The sequence below is a fragment of the Hemiscyllium ocellatum genome, chromosome 1, assembly GCF_020745735.1.
Source record: "Hemiscyllium ocellatum isolate sHemOce1 chromosome 1, sHemOce1.pat.X.cur, whole genome shotgun sequence".
Lineage (NCBI taxonomy): Eukaryota > Metazoa > Chordata > Chondrichthyes > Orectolobiformes > Hemiscylliidae > Hemiscyllium > Hemiscyllium ocellatum.
In genome coordinates, this window is record NC_083401.1 from 59983387 (window position 1) to 60007849 (window position 24463).

General features: G+C 42.2%; 1 protein-coding gene across 2 annotated transcripts in view; it reads left to right on the forward strand.

The window, feature by feature from the left end:
- zfr (zinc finger RNA binding protein) overlaps positions 1-24463 on the forward strand; it is a 99609-nt gene that overhangs the window by 11681 nt on the left and 63465 nt on the right. For both annotated transcript variants that reach the window (XM_060856253.1, XM_060856173.1), the window contains exons 4-6: positions 11480-11771; positions 13025-13148; positions 22232-22450. In XM_060856253.1, coding sequence (XP_060712236.1) covers positions 11480-11771; positions 13025-13148; positions 22232-22450 — 635 coding nt within the window. The remainder of the gene's footprint in view (positions 1-11479; positions 11772-13024; positions 13149-22231; positions 22451-24463) is intronic.

The window sequence follows — 24463 nt, forward strand, 5'->3', positions numbered from 1 at the left end:
GGCTATTTTCCCTAGAACATTAGAGGCTGAGGGGTGACCTTATTTATGTTTATAAAATGGTGAGGGGCATGGATAGAGTAAAGAGATAAAGTCTTTTTCCCAGGGTGGGGAAACTAGATGGCATGGGTTTAAGGTGAGCAGGGAAAGATTAAAAGGGAACTCAGGGTCAACATTTTCATGGAGATGGTGGTGCGTGTGTGGGATAAGCTGCCAGAGGAAGTGGTGGAGTCTGGTACAATTATAACATTTCAAAGGCATCTGGATGGGTATATGAATAGGAAGGGATAAGAGCAATATGAGCCAAGTGTTGGCAAACGGGACCAAATTTAGTTAGGATGTCTGGTCTGCATGGACAAGTTGGACTGAAGGATCTGTTTCTGTTCTGTATATCTCTGATTCTAAGAATGAAAAGTGAAAGGTTGTCATGTAAAAATTGTTGAAATATTCTAATGGTTATATCCTGATTATATCTTCAAATTCTGCAATGTTGTCTGTGGACGTCATAGAGTAGAATGAAAACTGTAACCATTTTTCTGTTTTTCCACTTGTTGCTGTGAATCCTGAGCCTTGCATGACACTGTTAATGAAGTTTGACCGTGAAAACACTTCTGTATTAGAGCTAGGAAAATTGGTCTGTCGGAGCATTGTAACTGTCTTTCCTGTCACTCCTTCCAAATCAAAAAAGTATGTAGTTACACTCACCCCACCAACCCAACCTCCACTCCCGGCACCTTCCCCTGCAACCGCAAGAAATGCACCCACACCTCCCCCCTCACTTCCCCCCCCCAAGGCACCGAGGGATCCTTCCATATCCGTCACAAATTCACCTGCACCTCCTCACGCATCATTTACAGCATCCGCTGCACCCAATGTGGCCCTCTCTACGTTGGGGAGACAGGCCGCCTACTTGCAGAATGTTTCAGAGAACACCTCTGGGACGCCCGTATCAACCAACCCAACCGCCCCGTGGCTGAACACTTTAACTCCCCCTCCCACTCCACCAAGGACGTGTAGGTCCTTGGCCGCCTCCATCGCCAGACCATGTAAACATGACACCTGGAGAAAGAGCACCTCATCTTCTGCCTAGGAACCCTCCAACCACAAGGGATGAATGTAGATTTCTCCAGCTTCCTCATTTTCCCCCACCTTATCTCAGTCCGAACCCTCGGACCCAGCACCGCCTTCTTGACCTGCAATCTTCTTCCTGACCTCTCCGCCCTCTTTCCCATCTCTGGCCTATCACCCTCACCTTAACCTCCTTCCACCTATTGCATTCCCAACGGTCCTCCCCCAAGTCCCTCCTCCCTACCTTTTATCTTAGCCTGCTTGGCACACCCTCCTCATTCCTGAAGAAGGGCTAATGCCCGAAACGCTGATTCTCCTGCTGTTTGGATGTTGCCTGACCTGCTGCGCTTTTTCAGCAACACATTTTTCACCACTTCCCATTATATGTCTGATTTTAGGTCGTAGGATTTTTAAAAATCCTTTAATAGTAGATTAGTCATTAGCCAGATCATGTTGCTTTAGCTAATTTGTGCTTAGTTTACTCTGGAAAGGAATTCTGTATATAGCAAAAACTCTGCAATATTTTATTTAATTTGTTTAATCAGGCAAGAAGGGGTGAATCATCAACTCTCTTTTCAGTGTCCTTGATAGGCCACAATAGAGTTAATTTTCTCTTTTAAAGCACTTCGCTATACCTCACTCAAGTTTAAATGTTAACTGGTTCATTACAAACACATGAAGAGTTAAAAATCACACAACACCAGGTTATAGTCCAACAGGTTTAATTGGAAGCACACTAGCTTTCAGAGTGTCGCTCCTTCATCAGGTGATACCTGATGAAGGAGCGTCGCTCCGAAAGCTAGTGTGCTTCCAATTAAACCTGTTGGACTATAACCTGGTGTTGTGTGATTTTTAACTTTGTACACCCCAGTCCAACACCGGCATCTCCAAATCATGACATAAAGAGTGATCAGGATCGTGTCCAGTACAAAAAGGAAGATTAAAAAAAAATGTATTTTGAAATTCTTGGAGTGATTGAACATCTGAGATCATAGCTGTGAAGAGATGACCTGATTTTGCAGATCCCTTTGATTTCTCTGTGTTTGGAAGATTCTCCGATTTGTTTTACCATTGGATACTCTGTTTTTGGAGGCTGACACAGCAAGAGGGTTCTCGAGTTCATTCTAGTCACAAATCCATCTTCTACAGCTTTGCCAAAAGTAGTTCCCTGAAATATAATCTCCAGCTCCTCTAAGACCGTGTTAGGGAACTGGAGCTGGAGTTGGATGAACTTAGGATCATTCGGGAGGCAGAGGGAGGTCATAGATCGGAGCTTTCGGGAAGTAGTAACTCCAAAGATTGCAGACTGATCGTGAGGGGGACTGGGAGGAAGCAGCCAGTGCAGGGGCCCCCTGCGGTCGTTCCCCTCAAGAACAAGTATATCGTTTTGGATACTTGGGTGGGAGGGGGGTGGGTGGTGACTTACCAGGGGTGTTCAGGCCTCTGGCATGGAGCCTGTCCCAGTTGCTCAGAAGGGAAGGGTGGAGAAGAGCAGAGCAATAGTGATTGGGGACTCGATAGTTCGGGGCACAGATAGGCAGTTTTGCAGGGGCGAGAGAGACTCATGTTGCCTCCCAGGTGCAAGAGTACGTGACGTCTCTGATCGTGTTTTCCGGGTCCTTAAGGGGGAGGGGGAGCAGCCTGAAGTCGTGGTTCACATTGGCACCAACGACATAGGCAGGAAGAGGGATGAGGATGTTAGGCTGGCTTTCAGGGAGCTAGGTTGGAAACTCAGAGCTAGAAAACAGAGTTGTTGTCTCTGGTTTGTTACACGTGCCACATGATAGAGAGTTGAAGAATAGGGAGAGAGAAAACAGTTAAATGCGTGGCTACAGGGATGGTGCAGGAGGAAGGGATTCCGGTATCTGGATAACTGGGGTTTTTTTCTGGGGAAGGTGGGACCTCTATAAACAGGATGGTCTACACCTGAACCTGAGGGGCACCAGTATCCTTGGGGGGAGGTTTGCTAGTGCTGTTTGGGGGTTTTAAACTAACTCTGCAGGGGCATGTGAACCTGGACTGTAGCTTTAGGGTGCAGGACCTTGAGTGTAGGGAGGTTAGGAACATGGCATCAATCTCGAAGGAGGGTGCCTGTAAACAGTGTATACTTCAATGCGAGAAGTATACGAAATAAGGTAGGTGATCTTGCAACGTGGGTTGGTACCTGGGATTTCGATGTTGTGGCTGTTATGGAGACATGGGTAGAACAGGGACAGGATTGGCTGTTGCAGGTTCCAGGGATTAAATATTTTAATAGGGTCAGAGGTGGGGGTAAAGGAGGGGGAGGTGTGGCATTGCTTGTCAAGGATAGTATTACAGGACGATGGATGAAGACTCGCCATCTGAGGTAGTTTGGGCTGAGGTTAGAAATAGGAAAGGTGAGGTCACCCTGTTAGGATTCTTCTACAGGCCTCCTAATAGTCCTAGAGACATAGAAGAAAGGATTGCGAGGATGATTCAGAAGAAGAGTGAAAGTAATAGGGTGGTTGTAAAGGGGGCCTTTAACTTTCCAGATATTGACTGGGAAATCTATAGCTCGAGTACGTTAGATGGGTCGGTGTTGTCCAATGTGTGCAGGAGGGTTTTCTGACACAATATGTAGACAGGCCAAGAGGTGAGGCCATACTGGATTTAGTTCTGGGTAACGAACCAGGCCAGGTGTTAGAATTGGAGGTAGGTGAGCACTTTGGGGACAGTGACCACAATTCGGTGATTTTTACTCTAGTAATGGAGAGGGATAAGTGTGCACTGCAGGGCAAGAGTTATAGCTGGGGGCAGGGAAATTATGATGCGGTGAGGCATGACTTAGGATGCGTGGCTTGGAAAAGTAGGCTTCAAGGGAAGGGCACAATCGATATGTGGAGCTTGTTCAAGGAGCAACTATTGAGTGTTCTTGATAAGTATGTACCTGTCAGGCAGGAAGGAAAGGGTTGTGCGAGGGAGCCGTGGTTTAATAAGGAATTGGAATCCCTTGTTAAAGGGAACAGGGCGGCCTATGTAAAGATGAGGCGTGAAGGTTGAATTGGGGCGATTGAGAGTTATATGGTAGCCAGAAAGGATCTAAAGAGAGAGCTAAGAGCAGCAAGGAGGGGACATGAAAAGTCCTTGGTTGGTAGGATTAGGGAAAATCCAAAGGCTTTCTATAGGTATGTCAGGAATAAAAGAATGACTAGGGTAGGAATAGGTCCAGTCAAGGATAGTAGTGGGAAGTTGTGCATGGAGGCTGAAGAGATTGGAGAGACACTGAATGAATACTTTTTGTCAGTATTCACTCAGGAACAACAGGACATTGTTGCTAATGTGAATATTGAGTCACAATTAATTAGAATGGATGGCTTTGAGGTATGTAGGGAAGAGATGTTGGAAGTTCTGGAAAGGGCGAAAATAGATAAGTCCCCTGGGCCTGATGGCATTTATCCAAGGATTCTCTGGGAAGCAAGGGAGGAGATTGCAGAGTCATTGGCCTTGACTTTTATGTCCTCGTTGTCTACAGGAATAGTACCAGAAGACTGGAGGATAGCAAATGTGGTTCCCTTGTTCAAGAAGGGGAGTAGGGATAACCCTAGTAACTATAGGCCGATGAGTCTCACTTCTGTTGTGGGCAAAGTCTTAGAGAGAATTGTAAGGGATAGGATTTATGAACATATGAACGAATAGGAATAATGTGATCACGGATAGTCAGCATGGTTTTGTGAAGGGCAGGTCGTGTCTCACAAACCTTATTGAATTCTTTGAGAAGGTGACTAAGGAGGTGGATGTGGGTAAAGTGATAGAAGTGGTGTATATGGATTTTAGTAAGGTATTTGATAAGGTTCCCCATTGTAGGCTACTGCAAAAAAAAATACGGAGGTATGGCATTGAGGGTGCGTTGGAGGTTTTGGATTAGGAATTGGCTGGCTGGAAGAAGACAGAGGGTAGTCGTTGATGGTAAAGGTTCATCTTGGAGCGCAGTTACTAACGGTGTTCCGCAAGGATCTGTTTTGGGACCATTGCTGTTTGTCATTTTTATAAATGACCTGGAGGAGGGGCTGGAAGGTTGGGTGAGCAAGTTTGCTGATGATACAAAAGTCGGTGGAGTTGTGGATAGTGAGGAAGGATATGGCAGGTTACAGCGGGATATCGATAAGCTACAGAGCTGGGCAGAAAGGTGGCAAATGGAGTTCAATGTAGCGAAGTGTGAAGTGATTCACTTTGGTAAGAGTAACAAGAAGATGGAGTGCTGGGATAATAGTCGGATACTTGGTAGTGTGGATGAGCAGAGGGATCTTGGTGTCCATATACACAGATCTCTGAAAGTTGCCACCCAGGTAAATAGTGCTGTGAAGAAGGCATATGGCGTACTGGCTTTTATTGGTAGAGGAATTGAGTTCCGGAGTCCTGAGGTCATGTTGCAATTGTATAAGACTCTGGTGCGGCCTCATCTGGAGTATTTTGTGTGCAGTTTTGGTCGCCGTATTATAGGAAGGATGTGGAGGCACTGGAACGGGTGCAGAGGAGGTTTACCAGAATGTTGCCTGGTATGGTAGGAAGATTGTATGAGGAAAGGCTGAGGCACTTGGGGCTGTTTTCATTGGAGAAAAGAAGGTTTAGGGGTGACTTGATAGAGGTGTATAAGATGATTAGGGGTTTAGATAGGGTTGACAATGAGAACCTTTTTCCACGTATGGAGTCAGATATTAAGAGGGGGCATAGCTTTAAATTAAGGGGAGGTAGGTAAAGGACAGATGTTAGGGGTAGATTCTTTACTCAGCGAGTCGTGAGTTCATGGAATACCCTGCCAGTAGCAGTGGTGGACTCTCCCTCTTTTTGGGCATTTAAACGGGCATTGGATAGATATATGGAGGATAGTGGGCTAGGGTAGGTTAGGTGGGCTTGGGTCAGCGCAACATCAAGGGCCAAAGGGCCTGTACTGCGCTGAATTTTTCTGTTTTCTATGTTTGTGAATGTCAAAGTTCCTCATTTTTAAGCTAGACAATTTCAGGCGATTTTTATCTCCAGCGTCTGAACTTTTTGTAAAGGTCTAAATAGGAGATACAGATCTAGTTAACTCATTTCAGCTTTGCTTGATAAAAATGTTAATTTAAGTTTAGAGTGATTCTTCTTTTTGATTTCTTGAAGCTTGTCTCAACCTATGGTCAGGCATTATGGGCGGCACGGTGGCACAGTGGTTAACACTGCTGCCTCACAGCGCCAGGGACCTGGGTTCAATTCCCGCCTCAGGCGACTGACTGTGTGGAGTTTGCACATTCTCCCCGTGTCTGCGTGGGTTTCCTCCGGGTGCTCTGGTTTCCTCCCACAGTCCAAAGATGTGCGGGTCAGGTGAATTGGCCATGCTAAATTGCCCGTAGTGTTAGGTAAGGGGTAAATGTAGGGGTATGGGTGGGTTGCGCTTCGACGGGTCACTGTGGACTTGTTGGGCCAAAGGGCCTGTTTCCACACTGAAAGTAATCTAATCTAATATTATTGCAATTGTATCGAAGTCAATACTTTTTTTCTTTCTAAAATCATATCGATCCGTGAAAGGCCCCGGTATTAAAATCAGAGGATGGAAGTCTAAAAAAAGATTAGTCATGGTTTCATGTTTATGACAAAGTGATTACTTAAAGCATAAATTGTAAGTTTTGACCTATCTTGATTAGTTGAGAAACAGGTTTATGTGCAGACACTTTCATTACAGAAAAACTGAAGAATGTGGAATGTTGGAAATAGAAAACTGATGAAAAATAATGAATTGGAATTTGAATATTTGTACATGATTCAGGTTGTTCAAACTCGGACTGAAATTTTGTCTGATTTGTCACAAGAAAACTCTTGCATGTTCTCCAATTTTACACAATGTGGTATTGACCGGATGAAACTTGCAAACAGCTTTAATTTGATTTCAAACTTGTAGTTTTATAACTGGATTCAGTTGAGAGAAATCGAGAGAGAGTGAGCGCTTAGTACTCTCATGTCGAAATTTAACCTGACCTTAAGGATGCTGAAAAATAACTTGAAAGAGGTGGAGACCTTGGGTACATTGAGGGAATCTTGGAACATTATGAAACTGTAATTTGTCCCCAGGTGGAGCATTGTGTTCTTTTTTTTCATATTTTGGAAAAGAGATGAAAGCTTTTGAAAGGGTACAGAAGAGATTTATTAGAATGGTTTCATTGATGGGAAATTACTGTCTTGTGAGTTTGATAAACTGATTCCTGAAGAAGGGCTTATGCCCGAAACGTCGATTCTCCTGTTCCTTTGATGCTGCCTGACCTGCTGCGCTTTTCCAGCAGCACATTTTTAAGCTCTGATCTCCATCATCTGCAGTCCTCACTTTCTACAAACTGAAGAAGCCCCAGTCTTTTCTTGGGACAAGTAAGGCAGCAAAGATTTGAAATAACTTTAAACTTATGAAGGATTTAAATTGAGTAATTAAGAAATAATCGAACTGTTGAATGATTGATAGCCAGAAAGCGCATATTTTAGATCTTTGGCAAAAGAGCCAGGCAGCATTATTGTCATGAAAGATTAATTCTTTGGAAACTTGGGTTCTAAACTGGATAGAACCATGTATAATTTAAAGTTTGTTTTGTATTTCTATATAGTGTTATGATGAGAAATTTTGGTTTCATTTTAGACTTGTCTGAGTGGTGATGGAATATCTAAAGTTTGTTGATGCATATGTTTTTAATGAAGGCTTACAGCCTTTTTGAAGAATATTTACACCTTTTGAGAGGAGCATGGGATGAACAATTCAGTGAAACAAATAAGGACAAGGGAAAAACAAAGTTGCTGCTGTTGAGTGACAGTAGCCCAGAAGCTCATGCTGTGTGTTCAGGTATGCTCAAGTTCAGCAGTCTTTGAAGTCGGGACTGAGGTAAAGAGTCCTTTAATTGCTTATGAGAGAGACATCTAGAAGCAGAAAACTATTGGAAGCTGAGGGTATGGAAAAATCATGTTTTTGCTCTAAAAGTGCTTGGAAGTCAGTAATAGGAAAATTCCAGAAACCAGTTACAGCTGTGCCAACTGAGCAAGTCACTTGAAAGTGGAGACAGGGTGACTCTTCACTGAGTTTGTTTTCCATGGTAAATAGGGTTGAATCTTTATTCCTGATCTGTATAATACTGTTACAACTAGGTCCTGTATAGAGTAATATAGCTGGTATTTTTCCCTCTGGTGCGCAGTAAACTTTTTATGTTCTTGTGTTAAGAGTATGTTGAACAATGTTCCCTCTAATTTTTTTTGGTGTACAGACCTCTGAGACCTGTGCATGGCATTGATTTCCAAAACCAGAAATCAGTGCATTGGCACGTGCAGAACCTCTGAGAAACCTTGCAGTTGCTGCACAGGTTTACGAAATGTTTGTGACAGTCTCTTGTGAATATGTGCAGTGATCACCACAGCAAGCAAAATAAAACTCTTATCAAGCTAAGTTTTGTCTTTAGGATCTGACATGTGCAATGATACCATAAGCTGAGATCATAACATTTTGACAATTTTTTAATGCAACTGATTAGGAATTATAATGTACTGCCTGTAAAGTAGTGAATAAAGATTCAATAGTGACTTTCACTATTGCAGGGATGCTTTGATGGGCTGATTATCCTTCTGTTGTGCGCGATCTCCTGGTAAATGGTGCAGATGAGAGAAGAGAAACATTCTTGGAAATAAATTGGCTGTGGTGGAATTAGTAGGAGTCATGGAAGAGAATAGGGAGGGAGAAGATACCATGACAATTAACTCAGTTTGTGATTATGTCTCTGATGGTTTTGATGTATGTTAGGGTTTGAAGAGAGAGTTTTGTGTTATCGTTGCTGAGAGATGTTGACTTGTTCAAGGATCTTGGATAGGAATGCTAGGATGGGATGATATTTGGACGTGGGGTGGGGATGAGGCAAGGTGACAGTTTTGAGCTACCAGAACTCTTGAAGTGGAGGAGGGGTGAAGATTAAGAACTTCAATGATGCACTGTCCTCTGAAGAAGTTGTAAATGGCCTCTCCATTAATGAGACCATGTCCCTTGATTCTAAACCAGGACTTACCAAGTTTTGTGACCCTTGGTGAGATCAGGAGCAAAAAGTTTGAACTTGCTGGCTCCAACAGAGCAATCTCTAACTAGGTTCTCGCAGCTGTGAAGCTTTTTAAATCCATTTTTAAAAATACTGAGCATGGCCCAAGTGTTCATTATTCTTGGCCGGAACCCCCTCTTAAAAATGTAGTGGGAGGGCAAGTGCTTTATTTTTCACTGAAAAAACCCTATCTGCTGAAATAGCTTTCCCTCCTATACTTGCAGGTTTCTCTCCAACCAGGCTCCTCATTGCATCTTTCTTCATTTTCTCCATTTCCCTTCCCCACCAAGACATCTGTTCCCAACATCCTCTACCCAAGCATGTTCCTGCCTTGCTCTCGGTCTCGCTCCCTCTCCCTATCGTCCACAGGCATAACCCATTCTTAACCATGACACATGTTTCTCCAGCCAAGCACAACACATACAAAGATGCATTTGCTCCCTGTCCTCTGACGGGCAAGCCATTTTTGGTAGGGAAGTGAGTCAGCCTATATACTAGTGGTTTTGAATGAGATCGCCTCTCATTCTTGGAACACCTTCGTTCTGTCCGAAATTCCAGGTGCCTGCCACTTTTACACCCACAATTACGAGTGGGTACGTCAGTGTATTTTTGTCATTTAAATGAAAAGTCGTCTGATCACCATAAGACAGTCCATATAAAGTGCTGCATTAGGAGTGACCAGGAAAAGCTACCTTCATGGGACAGTAGTTGCACTTCCATATTTGTTTATTAACCTTTTCCCTGGACAACACTCTGTCTCCAGCCTGCTGCAATGCTTCAACAGGGCCTGGCCTAAGCTGGCAGTACAGTGTCTCATTTTCTGCTTGTAGCCTTTAGGACTTCATATCGAGTTCAATAATTTTAGGGCCAGAATATCACCTTCATATCCTTTACTCACCCTAACATCCGAGGCATTGTCGTGACATGGGCTGCCAATGAATTTTCACTTCCTTATGGTCCCCATTATCATGTTTTCTTACTCTCCTGGCCATCCTTTTGCCGAACTGCTTTTGTCTCCCTCTCCACCTATCACTTACTCCTCTCCTCCCTTACCCTGTCTTCATATGTATCACCTTTTTCTTGCTACTATTAGATCTAAAGAATAGTCACTGGATCAGAAATGTTAACTCAGCTTTTTCTCCACAGATGTTGCCGAAACTACTGAGTTTCTCCAACATTTTTGATTTTTGTTTGATTTCTAACATCTGCAGTTTTTTTTGTTTCTAACTGAATTTTCTGTTGTAACTTGATAACGTGAAATTTGAGCCACGTTGGTGTGTAGTTCAGGCACTGGTCATGATTGACTAGCTAGCTTAGTTTACTAAAGCAACCAAAGGATGTAAATCCATCACTGAACTAAATTTCTTATATTGCAGGCAATCATGAAAACACATTTGCTGACAATTGTGTCATCTGGTTTAAGCATGGTTTTACATCTGCTCTCTGGACTGTTCAAATTTGCCTTAGCCCATTTATGCAAATCTAAAGAGCTGTGGTATATAATAAAATTTTCGTGAGTGGGATATATCCCAGCAAGGAAGGGTGTAGTTCATTTCAGAGACAAACTGATCCTAACTGATCCCAATTGGATGCTAACTTAGTTTGTAGATTTCAGATCCTTTATCTCCTCTTAGCTGCTTCTCTACAAATCCAACAATACTGATATGAAAAAGTTAACAAACAAATGTGCAAATGCAACTATTCTCCTATTAAGGTCCCTCTTTCTGGTCACTCCTAATGCAGTAGTTTATGTGGACGGTGTACTCCAGTACTCTGCACAAGCACTTACTTTCACTTCTCAGCTCACTTTCATTTAAATGGCAAAAACAGATTGCTATATCCACCATTAATTATCTCTCTCGTCGAAAAGTGTGGCATTGGAAAGGCACAACAAGTCAGGCAGCATCCAAGGAGCAGGAGAATGAACATTTCGGGCATAAGCTCTTCATCAGGTGCTGCCTTACCTGCTGTGCTCTCCCAGTGTCACATTTTTCAACTCTGATCTACAGCATCTGCAGTCCTCACTTTCTCCTATTAATTATCTCTTGCCTTGAAAGAAACTTCAGTTCTTCATGACCTGGAACAAATGTTGCAGTTGTTTCCTGCATTAACAGCCTAAAATACAGGCGATAATATTAGCTTTGAGCATATCTTCTAAAGCATGAAGTTTGATGTAATAAATTTAAAAATAACATCTTGTAAAACAGGTTAAAATAATTTTCTGCACTTAAAATATCATCATCAAACTCTTAATTGCACTTAATTTTAAAAAAATTGTTTTGACTTTATGAACTTGTTGCTGCACAATTATTTGAAAGATTTTGCGTTTTCCATGCTTTGAAAATGTGCTTTTGTTTTTGTGATAGCCAACAGCCGGCCACTGGCATTGCATACTCTCATCCAACCACAGCTGGCAGCTACACAGTCCATCAGGCCCCAGTAGCTGCACATGCTGTGACAGCAGCATATGCTCCTGCAGCTGCTGCTACAGCAGCCAGACCTGTTCCTGCAGCTGCTGCCGCTGCTGCTGCTGCTGCCGCCGCCACAGCAGCATATGGAGGATATCAAACAGCACATACTGCAGCAGATTATGGATACACACAGCGACAACAAGAAGCCCCACCACCACCACCACCAGTCACATCACAAAATTATCAGGTATGGTTTAACTTTTAAGTATTTAATTCATTGTTTGGAGCAGTATTTGTTTGATGAAGAGATATCTTTTGTTTTTTTTCTGCTATCTTCTTCGCACTTCCAGGCAAATGTTGACAGAGCAGTGATGAGCAAGTCATTAACAGCATGTGGCAATTTTCAAAATAATTAAATGTCTTGTGGGGTTTTTGCATACCCAAACTGTTGACTTATTGATCATGAGCCTACCGATTTATCTTCCAAAAGCTTCATCACAAAGCTACAAAAACATTTCCATCAAAGAGTAATTTAACAGTTTTAAAATTGAATTTTTCTAAATAAACTTATAATTAGTTGAAGAAATGTTGCAAGGGGACCTAAATTTATCTGAAGAACTTGGATACAATAATTTATACAGAATAAGGTATGGTTTAGCATCAGAATAAGACTATGTCTTTAAGAAAACTGGTTAAATGCTTTAAAAAGACAGCTATGCAAAGTAATGAAGAAAGAGTAGGAAGGATAAATGACTTCAGATGTAGAAGTGGCACTAGCATAGCAATAGTTAGATTAGGCCACATTAGTTCCTGTGATCAATCTTAATGATCCTCATGTTGCCATTACTTTGTCTTTTAAAAAAATCTCTCAAATGTAACGGTATTCTGAGTTATAATTATTTTATGCTCCAGATTCAAAACCAGAATCTAATGACCATTAAATACTCATTTGAACAGTAGCCTTCAATGTACAGTGCAGTTAGTCATAGTCACAGATGTACAGCATAGAAACAGACCCTTTGCTTCAACTCGTCCATGCCGACCAGCTATCCCAACCTAATCTAGTCCCATTTGCTAGCACTTAGCCCATACCCTTCTAATCCCTTCCTATTCATATACCCATCCAGATGCCTTTTAAATGTTGTAACTGTACCAGCATCTACCACTTCCTCTGGCAGCTCATTCCATACATGCACCAATTTGTAAAGTTGTTTTGTAATTTATTTCTGCAGGCAATTAATTAATATTACTTTGTATATGTTTTAAGTTTGGATCCTATTTTGGAATGACTAAGTTGATCCACTGCATTTGTGTTTTGTAATGATGCAATCAAAATTGACCAATAAAAAGAACCTGCAACTGGAGAAGGGTACCTGCATGAAAGTAATAAATGCAAATTTAGTTCAGCATATACCTTTCATTTCACTTATCCTCCATTATCCCAACAATAACTTAATAATCTATTCAGCAATTTCAATTGATCATTTATTTTCAATTTAGGATACGTATACATATGTGCGTTCCACAGCACCAGCTATCGCCTATGACAGCAAACAATACTACCAACAACCTGCTGCTGCAGCTCAGCCACAACCTACTGCTGCAGAAGCATATTATCAAGCTGGTGAGTCTAATACTGTTGAGGAACTACTAACTAAGATAAATTATGGTGCGGTCTGTAACCCACAAATATCAATGCATTAAATGCAGGACATGGCATGCATTCTAAGTATTTACATTGCAGCTAAATTACTAATTACCAAGTGTGTTAATTTTGATTGTGTCAGCAAAAAGGTTGTCTAAACTATATAAAAGTGCCATATTGATGAACTGTTTAATGATACAAGTGCTTACTAGAGTGAACAGTAACAATACCATACAGGAGGAATACCTGGAGTGTGTACGAGATGGTTCTCTGGAACCAACTAGGTGATAAGCTTCCCTAGTTTAGGTATTGTGAATAATTGTCAATATAGCTGATGAAGCCCCATGGGGAAGAGTGACATAATGTAGTAGACATCTTCATTTAAGATGGAGAGTGACGAGTCTCTGCAACACGGTGGCGATTCTGTAGAACTGCCGTGGATGGCTCTGCCAGACAGCCAAGGCACATTGGTGTTTTTTTTGCCATTCCTGGCCAACTTATGTGGAGGAATTATTAGTTTAAAACCTTACAGAGCACATATTGTTAATATTTGGGAGTGGGAAGGATGTCGAAAGGAAAAGGTTGCAAGCAAACAGCAGCAGGGAGGGGACACGCCTGCAGCACCGGGCACACCAGAGGCCGCAGCAGCAGTCTCTTGTGAACACCCGGGGGGGGGGGGGATCTGACAGACTCTCAGGAATTGGCAGCGGTGATGATGAGACTTGCCTCGAAGGCTGAGGTTATGATTGAGAAGATCCGTGCACAGGTCCAACCCATCACATGCATGCTGCAGAAACATGAACAGGACATCCAGGGCCTTGGGGAGTGGGTGGAGGGTCGAACCAAAGCCTCAGAAGTGGCGCTCAAGTCCAGGTCCTGGAGCGGGAAGTGCGGCCTTACAAGACCAGGTCGACGACCTTGAAAATTGAGGTTGGAGGGCAAATCTTTGGACTGTCGGGCTTCCAGAGGGTAAAGAAGGTGGACAGCCAGTCAACTTTGAAACTGGCTTCCGCTGTTCCTGGACCTTCAAATCGGGTCCAACTGGCTGCAGTTTAAAAGGGCCTATCGGATCGCAGTGCAAAGGTCTGGGCCGGTACAGCACCCCCGCCCAATCCTTGAGCACATTTACACATACAGGGACAAGCAAAAAGTGATCAAAACCTTCAGGTCACTGGGAAAAGACCCACAGGCACTGCTGCACAATGGGCAAAATTGTGTTTTTCCAGGATTTCTTGGCAGATGTAATTCGAAAGAGGAAGTCCTTTAATGAAGTTAAAGAAAGGCTAAGGAGCCTGGGTATCCAATACTCCATGAGGTACCCTGCAGTGCTCCATTTCAGCATTGAGGATTCAGTTTATATGTTTGACTCAGCGGATGAAGCTAAGAATTTTGTAGACACTTTAAAATAGGCCGATTGGTCTGAAGAATATGGTTAATGTTCATCCTTTTTTCTTTCTTCCTCCCTGTGTTTTCCCTTTCTCCACCCTTTTTTCCTTCTCTTTCCCGAATAATTTTTTAAAAAAAATCTTGAAACATGTTCCTATTATATTTTTATAATTGGATTTTATCATTGGAAATTTGTGGGTGTCCTCTGTTGTCTTTTTTTTGTTTTGTTCTTTTTTTTAGTCACAAGTAGGGGTGAAGAGCCAGGGATGGGTGGAGTGCTTATTCAGACTTTCTTTTTTTTGTTGACTTAAGGATTGCCTCCTTTTCTAGTTTTTTTTGCCTAAGGCTGGGGCACAGACTAGGCTTGAAGGAGCTGTGAAGGAGGGGATGGGTAAGATGAGTGCCCCCTATGAGAAGGGTGGGGGGTGGGGGAAGTCTCCCAATCAAGGTTTTATAGTTGGTTTTCTTTGTAGTTTTTTGGTAGTAGTAGTTGTTTGTAGTTATGATAGAGTAGTTTTTGTACACAATTCTGCAACTTTGAGTCTTTATTTACTTGTGTTTGGTGCATTGGAAGCAGGGTTCACCCTCCTGGGAGTTCAAGGGCCTCTGAAAGGGGATATGGCTAAGTGTTTTCTTAAATGGTACACCTGGAACATCAAGGGAAGTCATTCGCTTGTTAAAAGGAAAAAGTGGTTTCCAGCCTGAAGAGGGAAAGGGTTGATATCGCTTTGTTGCAGGAAACCCATCTTGACGATGGGGAACACCTGAAGTTACAACAGGGGGCTTATGAGCGGGTTTTCTTTTCATCCTTTACCACCACTCCCCTAGTTTTAGTCGTACTTAACCAGAAAAATCTTCCATTCACATTATTAGAGCAGGTGAAAGATCAGCAAGGGGTGGGGTTGTGATACTTAAGGCCCTGATACATGGGGAGAAATATGGTATTTTAAATAGTATATGGTATTTACTGTCCTCTGGCGCATCCCCTCAAAGTTTTGGCTAGTGCCTTTTCTACGTTGATGCCTTTGGAACATGGCACATTATTATTGGGGGGAGATTTCAGTTGCCTTTTGGATCCGATAGTGGGCAGGAAGCCTAGTGGGCTACCAACTATCTCTTCACAGGCCAAGCAGGTCACTGGCGTATGTGAGGAGTTGGGGCTGGTGGATATTTGGAGATGAAAGGAGATCAGAATTCCTATTGGAAAGATGTTGTGAAACTTGAACGGATTCAGAAAAGATTTGCAAGGATGTTGCCAGGGTTGGAGGGTTTGAGCTATAGGGAGAAGTTGAATAGGCTGGGGCTGTTTTTCCTGGAGTGTCAGAGGCTGAGGGGTGACCTTACAGAGGTTTATAAAATCATGAGGGGCATGGATAGGATAAATGGAAAAAGTCTTTTCCCTGCGATGGGGAGTCCAGAACTAGAGGGCATAGGTTAAGGGTGAGGGGAAAGATATTAGCGAGTTTTGAGAAGATTTGTAGCTCAGGTTGAGGTTGTGGATGTACATTTGCTCACCGAGCGAGAAGGTTCGTTTTCAGACTTTTCATCACCATATTAGGTAACATCATTCGGAGGCTTACTGGAATGTTATCTAGAATGGAAACAAAGGTCTGAAAATGAACCTTCCAGTTCAGCGAGCAATCCCACATCCAGGGGAATGATATAAAAGACCTAAGGGGCAATTTCTTCATGCAGAGGGTGGTAAGCGTATGGAATAAGCTGCCATAGGAAGTGGTGGAGGCTAGTATAATTGCAGCATTTAAAAGGTATCTGGATGGGTATATGAATAGGAAGGGTATGGAGGGATATGGGCCAGGTGCTGGCAGGTGGGACTAGATTGGTTTGGGATATCTGGTCAGCATGGATGAGTTGGACCAAAGGGTTTGTTTCCATGTTGTACATCTCTATGACTCAATATCTTCACCCTACTGGCAGGGACTTCACTTTTTTTCAAACCGACATAAATACCACATGAGGATTGATCTTTTTCTGGCTCTCTCGATCCTTCTGGATACAATTATGGGTTGTAAAATTGGAACATCGATATTTCTGATCACATGGCAGTATATTTGGGGGTTAAGGCAAAGAGTGAGGGGCTAGGTTTGCGGCACTGGCATCTGTATCCTTTTTCTCCTTAAGGATTCCAAATTTGTGGAATATGTTTTGAAGGAGTTTCAAGAGTTCTTGACTATCAACTCCGGCATGGCCAGTAATCCATCCAAGATCTGGGAGATGGCTAAGGCCTTTTGCTAGAGGATTAGCTATTTTCTACTCGGCTAGCTGGAAACGACAGAAGGGGGAACAGCAGCGTCTACTTGAGACGTGGTTGGAAGCTGCCGAGGCAGTACATTTTGTATGGCCTTCGGTGACTGAGCTACAGCTGATCACAGTCGTCTGGGTCGCCTTGAATTCAATACTTACACAAGCCGCAAAGAAAGAATTTGCTTTTGTTAGGCAAAGCTTGTTGGAATATGGGAATAGGCCAGGGAAGTACCTAGTGACAAGGAAAAAGCGTGCTCCCCAATCCATTACTGCAATTAGATACAGCGCCGGGGTCCTTACATATGTTGCCAAAAGGATTAATGAGGCTTTTCAGAGTTTTTATTCTGAATTGTATTAGTTTGAAGGTTGCAAGGGCAGGTGGGCTAAAATGGAAGCCTTTTTTAAGAACCTGGACCTCCCAGGGGTAACCTTGGAACAAGCCTGTCTCTTTAATGCTCACTTGACATTTCAGGAAATACAGGAGGCAGCTAGGCAACTTCAGAGTGGGAAAGCGCCTGGCCCTGATGGTCTCCCGGGTGAGTTTTATAAGGAGTTTATAGGGATTCTGTCAGGACCGATGTTGGAGATGGACAATCACTCCTTTATGCATGAATGCTTACCCCCATCTTTGGGAGAAGCTAATTTTTCCCTCATTCTAATGAAGGGGAAGCTTCCTAAGGATTGTAACTTTATACAGGCCCATCTCTCTATTAAATTCAGATTTCAAGATTCTGTCTAAGATCTTGGCACTGAGATTGGAGAAGGTTTGCTTTATATTGTCAAAGAGAACCAGACATGTTGTATCAGGGGCTGTCGGTCTTCTAATAATATTAGAAGGTAGCTGAATATGGTCCAAGTTTGTCAGCAACGATCAATTTCAGGGGTTGGTGATTTCCTTAGATGCAGAGAAAGCCTTTAACGGGTGGAATGGCTGTATCTCTTTCATGTCTTACAGCAGTTTGGGCTGGGTAGAGTCTTTGCTAGTTGGATAAAGGTTTTATATCACCACCATCTGTCCGTGGTCATTACTAACAGAGTGAAGTCTGGGAATTTTAGGATTTGTAGGAGTAGTCGTTAAGGCTGCCCCCTTTCACCATTGGTGTTTACGTTGGTGATAGAGCCACTGGCAGAGGCCATTTGTCAGAACGTCCACATAACCACTCCGGAAGTGGGATCAAGGACACACAAGATTACACTGCATGCGGATGATGTCCTTTTATCGAACCCAATGACCTCCGTACCCCATCTGACACAATGCATTAATTCATTTGGAGTTATTTCAGGATATAGAATCAACTTTGTAAAACTGGAGGCAATGTCTTTGGGGAACCTCAAGGAAGTTCCAGAGGCTGAAGGTGGCCATAGGTTTCCTTTTAAGTGGTCACGGGTAGGGTTCCGATACCTATGTTTGATCTGTTATTTCAGACTAACGTTGATCGTTGCTGACAAACTTGGACCATATTCAGCTACCTTCTAATATTATTAGAAGACCGACAGCCCCTGATACAACATGTCTGATTCTCTTTGACAATATAAGGCAAACCTTCTCCAATCTCAGTGCCAAGACCTTAGACAGAATCTTGAAATCTGAATTTTTAATAGAGAGATGAGCCTGTATAAAGGCACAATCTTTAGGAAGCTTCCCCTTCATTAGAATGAGGGAAAAATAAGCTTCTCCCAAAGATGGGGGTAAGCATTCATGCATAAAGGAGTGATTGTCCATCTCCAACATTGGCCCTGACAGAATCCCTATAAACTCCTTATAAACTTGGCTCAACAATATTAGGCGGGATCTCCAGAAGTGGGAGGCTCTTCCAATTTCATGGTTTGGCCGAATAGCTCTCATTAAGTTGAATGTCCTTCCTCATCTGCTTTATCCCCTGCGTTTGCTCCCTACAATGTTTCCCAGGTCAACACTGCAGAACTTGTGGGTTGGTTTAATTCCTTTGTCTGGCATCGGCAGCCCCTCGTCAAACTTAGTAAATTGCAGTTGTCTCAGATGGGAAGGAGTTGATTTCCCAGACATTAGGAGGTCTTAATTAAGTTCTCTGCTGTATTTTGTGTCCCACTGGGCAGGTAACAATCCAGGTTCACCGATTCTGGATATCGAGGCCTCCCAGGCAAAGTGCCCAATTATTAATCTGTCGTTCATGGGTAAAATGAGGACAGTTATGGAACCCTATTGTTATTCATACTGTCAAAGCATCGAAGGCAATGCGTCAGAGTGAGGATTGCTTATCCGAGACTTCTTCTTTTGTTCCTATAGTTCATATGCCGGGGTTCTGACCAGGGATGATGGACTCGGAGTTCAAGCTGTGGGTGGCAAGAGGAATTTCCAGTTTGGGAGACTTATTTGAGGGGGAGGTTATGATGTTTTTTTGACATCTCTGCCCAGCAGAGATCTTTCCCATTTTTTTTCAGGTTAGGAATTTCATCCAGAAGAAGACTATGCTTCTCACTAAGCCCTATAAGCCTGATAGAGGTTGTTGCTACATTCCACAGGCACTGTTTTGGTTGGTACTCTCTATCGCCTGCTCAGTGGTCAGGCCTGGCAAGATATTAATTGGTTATGTGAGGTTTGGGAGCAAGAGCTAGGAGTGGAGATCTCTTCTGAAACATGGGACTATCAATGGAAGAACATGTGAAAGATCTCAATCTGTAATAGGACATGTGCTATGCAGTTATTTTCTGCACAGGGTTCACCTGGCACTGGACCGTCTGGCGAATTTAAAAAAGGGGCATCTTCACTGTGCCCCAAATGTAAAATAAGCATAGATACTCTTACCCATTGCTTCTGGATATGCCGTAGACTTCATGTTTGTTGGAGTGCTGTGGTAGGCGAGATAGGGAGGGTATTGAGGATCAAAGTTAAAGTAGACCTGATATCTCTCCTAGGTCTACCGAATGTATCATCTTTAGATGGGCATAGGAAGAAACTATTTAATATTATTTACTGTGCACGGAAGAATATTCTGAGGAATTGGGTGTCTGAGAACCTGCCGGGCTTGCTGGAATGGCGGAAATTAATTATGGAACATGTTCCCTTGGATTCTTTTTATACTGCAGACTTTTTTTTAATAAGACTTGGTAGCCCTTTGAGTTTTTTGGATGCAGATTTGTCCTCTATCTGAACTGGGACATTCAGTTAATCAGGATGGTTAGTTTTGCTGAGCACAGGGCCCTGGAGGGGGTACTCCTGACTTAATACGGGTATATAAGCAATGCTCCCATTACTTTGTTTGAGAGCTTTGTGCCGAGCATTGCTATTTTGTGTTTTAGTGTGTTCTTTTGTTTTGTCTTATTAGTCACTTTATTTATTGGTGGTTTTTTTTTGCCAAGTTTTGTTTTGTATTATAGGGTAGCTTAGTGGTTAGTAGACAGTAGTTATATTGTAATTTGTGTTTTTCTTTAATATACTGGTATTTGTTATACTTTCAATAACTTTATCTTTTTGTAAAGTTAAAAAAAATTCTTGCTAATAAATATATTTACAAAAAAAGATGGAGAGTGACATAATTGATTCGGAGACCAAGGTTTTGGATGTAAATAGAGGATGGTATGAGGAGCAAGCTGGCTATTATGAATTGGGAAGCGTAATTTAAAGGGATGACAATAAATGGATGGGGAATGGCAAACATTTTAAAGAGTGCAAAGATGCACTGCAACAATTGATTATTCCTGGCACAAAAGCAAAAGGGGAAAGATGGCTCAGTCATGACTAGCAAATGATATTGGAGATAGTGAGATCCAAGGAAGGAACCTACAAATTGACCAAAAATAACAGCAGCCCTGAGGGTTGAGAGTAGTTTAAATTTCAACAAAAGAGGACAAAGGGTGGAATTAAGAAGGGAAGATAAGAGTATGTGAGTAAGCTTATAGGGAATATACAAACATTGTTAAAGAATGTGAAGAGAAGAAGATTAGTTGAGACAAATGAAAGTCCCTTGCAATCAGACAGCACAGTAGCTTAGTGGTTAGCACTGCTATCTCACAGCACCAGGGTTCCTGGTTCAAATCCAGCCTTGGGTGACTATCTGTTGGGTAACAATCTCCCTGTGTCTGTGTGGGTTTCCTCCGGGTGCTCCGGTTTCCTCCCACATTCCAAAGATGTGCAAGTCAGGTGAATTGGCCGTGCTAAATTGTCCATAGTGTTAAATTCATTAGCCAGAGACAGGTGGATTACTCTTTGAAGGGTCGGTGTGGACTTGTTGGGCCGAAGGGCCTATTTTCACACTGTTGGGAATCTAAAGAAATGGAAAGTTATTATGGAAAGAAATGGGGAGTAGAGATGGCAGATTAAATGCATATTTTGCTTCTGCTCTCACAAAGGAGGACACAACTAACATCCCAAAAATATTGAGGAACTCCCGATCTAGTGACAGAGAGGAACTGAAGAAAATCAGAATATACAGGGAAATAATGCTGGGAAACTGATGGGATTAAAAGGCGATAAATCCGCAGGTCCTGATAATCTGCATCCCAGTTTTTAAGGAAGTGGATCTGGAAATATTAGATGTGTTGGTTGTCATTTTCCAAGCTTCTGTTGACTTTAGAACATTTCCAATAGATTGGAGGGTAGCTTATTCCCTATTTTCATGTTCCGTTTTCCATGTTTCTGTTAATTGGGCTGTTATTGTTACCCTGGTATGTTTTTACAGTACTTTCTCACTATTTTAAAACAGCAATCTTTGTTTTTTGTTCCGTATGGATTGATTAAGAATTAGTAGAAAGGCAAACTGAAGAAATGGTTGTGATTGCTGTATGGAAAGATAGAAACATTGGCCTGTTTTTCCTTCTCCATTGACTATTTGATCCTCTTCTCACCCACTTTGAGTTTGAGGGATGAAATTTGTTGAAGGGTGAACCACAAGGCTTATTTTGCTGTCGTATTTAGGCTTTTCTGATGCCTTCAGCCAGGTGAGCAAGTTTCCAAATTGCTGACTTATAATAAATTGGTTAGATATAAGTGACAGTATTTAACTTTGATACTGCAATAGTAAAATACATGTATGCATCTAATTCTGGCATGTTGAGCAGCCCTGATTTTAATGGCTTCGCCATTGGTGACTGCTTTTAACAACCTTTGCCTCGCTACCTTTCCCTTTTTGAAGGTAAACCTTAAATTCTACCTTTTTTGTTTGAGCTTTTGACCATCTGCCCTAATATCATCATGTGTGATTCTGTGTCTTTGTTTACTTTATGACACTCCTATTGAAGTGCATTGGGAGTTTTTTTTTACATTGGAATAAATAAATAATATAATTAATGAATAACAAGTTATTAATTGTTGAAGTGCATTGATCAGCAAGATACTATAGATTTGAATATGTTAGGAATACCGACAAGTTATCTTCTGTTTAGTATTCTTTTAAATCTTTTCTCAAAGCTTAAGTAATTAATATTTTTAATTACAGCTGCAAAAGCAGGATATAGTCAAGCTGCAACACAATACACACAAGCTCAACAGACTCGACAAGTGACAGCGATAAAACCAGCTACACCAAACCCAACTACTACCTTTACTGTTTACCCAGTGTCCACAACAGTGCAACCTGCTGCTGCAGCAGCTGCTACAGTGGTTCCATCCTATACTCAGAGTGGTACATACAGCTCAACTGCTGTGACTTATACTGGTAAGAAGTGAAGTATTCCAATTTTTAGATTCGAATTTTTCATATGGTACAAATATTCTTGGAAGCTTTTTACTCCACTTTTCCCCTTTTATGATTACATCTTATCATTTGTTTTCCTAACCTCTTGATGTATCTACTTTTTATGATTCATGTTAATTTTATTTTCAGTGTGTGGGTTGTGAGCATTGTAGTCCAGGCCAGCATTCTGCATCCTTAGTTGCTCTTGAGAAAGTGATAGTGAGCCATTTGCATGAATTACTGTGGTACACTCCGCTTTAAGAAGGGTGTTCCAAGGTTTTGACTCTGGGACAGTGAAGGAACAATGATTATAATTGGAATTCAAATCTGTGAGACACAAAATTTTATTAAGCAAAGGATATCAAGAATGTGAGCTCGAGGCAAGTGTACGGAGTTAAACCACTGATCAGCCATGACCTTATTGAATGGTGGAGCAGGCTTGAGCAACTCTTGTTCCTACATTCCTTATTCAGGATGGGTCAGGATGATGTGTGGCTTGGCATGAAATTTAAAGATAGTGATTTTTGCCACATATCTGCTGTTCTTGACCTACCAGCAGAAAGTGAGGACTGCAGATGTTGGAGATCAGAGTTGAAAAGTGTGGCGCTGGCAAAGCACAGCTGTTCAGGTAGCATCTGAGGACTAGGAGAGTTGAGTTTCAGGCATAAGCCCTTCATCTTCACCTCCTACCTGGTAACAGTCAGTGGGGTGGATGATGCTGTTGAAGGATCCTTGGTGAAATGCTGCAGGGCATTGTTTAGATATTGCATTTAGCAAAGGTTACTTCAGTAAAATCTGTAGAGCATCCAAGCTAGGGCTAATAGGTAGCAAGTAATGTTCATAGTACACAGGTTCCAGGCTATGATCATTACCAGGAAGGGGGAATCTAATTATCTCTTGATATTCAATAGCATCAACATTCTAGAATCGGACTTATCAACATCCCAGGGAGTTACAGTTGATCAGAAACCAATCAGATGAGCAGTGTAAATACTTGTGGCTACAAGTACAGACAAAGGCTTTGAATTCTACAGCAAGTAACTCAATCCTGACAGCATGACCAGCATCTGCAAGGCTGAAGCTGGGAATGTGATGAAATCCTAATAAGGCAAGAACACTCGAGAAACCCGACACTGTCCAGGAAAATGCAGAACACTGGTCTGGCAGCATCTGTGGAGAGAGAAAAAGAGAGTTAACAATTTGAGTCTGAGATTCCGATCCTTCAACAATACCATCTGTTAAGGCAGCTAGTGAATGGCAATGAACACTGTCATAGCCAGCAATCATTCCATCCTACAAGCAAATCAACTTGCACACTACTGCCAGGAGTGGATTATTAAAGTGGTGGAAATAGTGCAAATCAAATAGCCTTTTTTTTTGATCTGGATGGTATAGAGCTTTGAGTGTTGCTTGCCACAGTACTCAGACTCTTAACTTCCTCTTCTCGTGACAATAGTATATGCAGGTGCAGTTCAGGAGTTTGACAATAGGGGATTCAGTGATGGTAATATCAAATGCCAAGAGAAAATATTTGAATTCTTTCTTTTGGGAGATGGTTATTGCACTGACCAAATATAAGTTGCCACAACAGACTAACCTGAATATTGTTGAAAAGTGTGGTGCTGGAAATACACAGCAGGCCAGGCAGCATCCAAGGAGCAGGAGAATTGACGTTTCAGGCACAAGCCCTTCTTCAGGAATGAGTTCGACTTTTCAGGCATAAGCCCTTCTTCACCTGATCTTGACCTGAATACTGCCCTGGTCTTGGTGTATCTATCAGTGTACATCACCAAATCTGGCCTTGTGGAGGGGAAGGTAGTTGATAAAGCAGTTCAAGATGATTGTGCTTTGGATAGTACCTTGAGCATTCATGGAGTGAATTCCTGGGCAGGTGTTGATTTATCTCCAACAACCGTAGTCATTTCCTTTTGTATTACCTTCAACCAGTTTGTATTCCCCAAATGGTCTTTGACTCTACCGCGTTTAACCTGATCA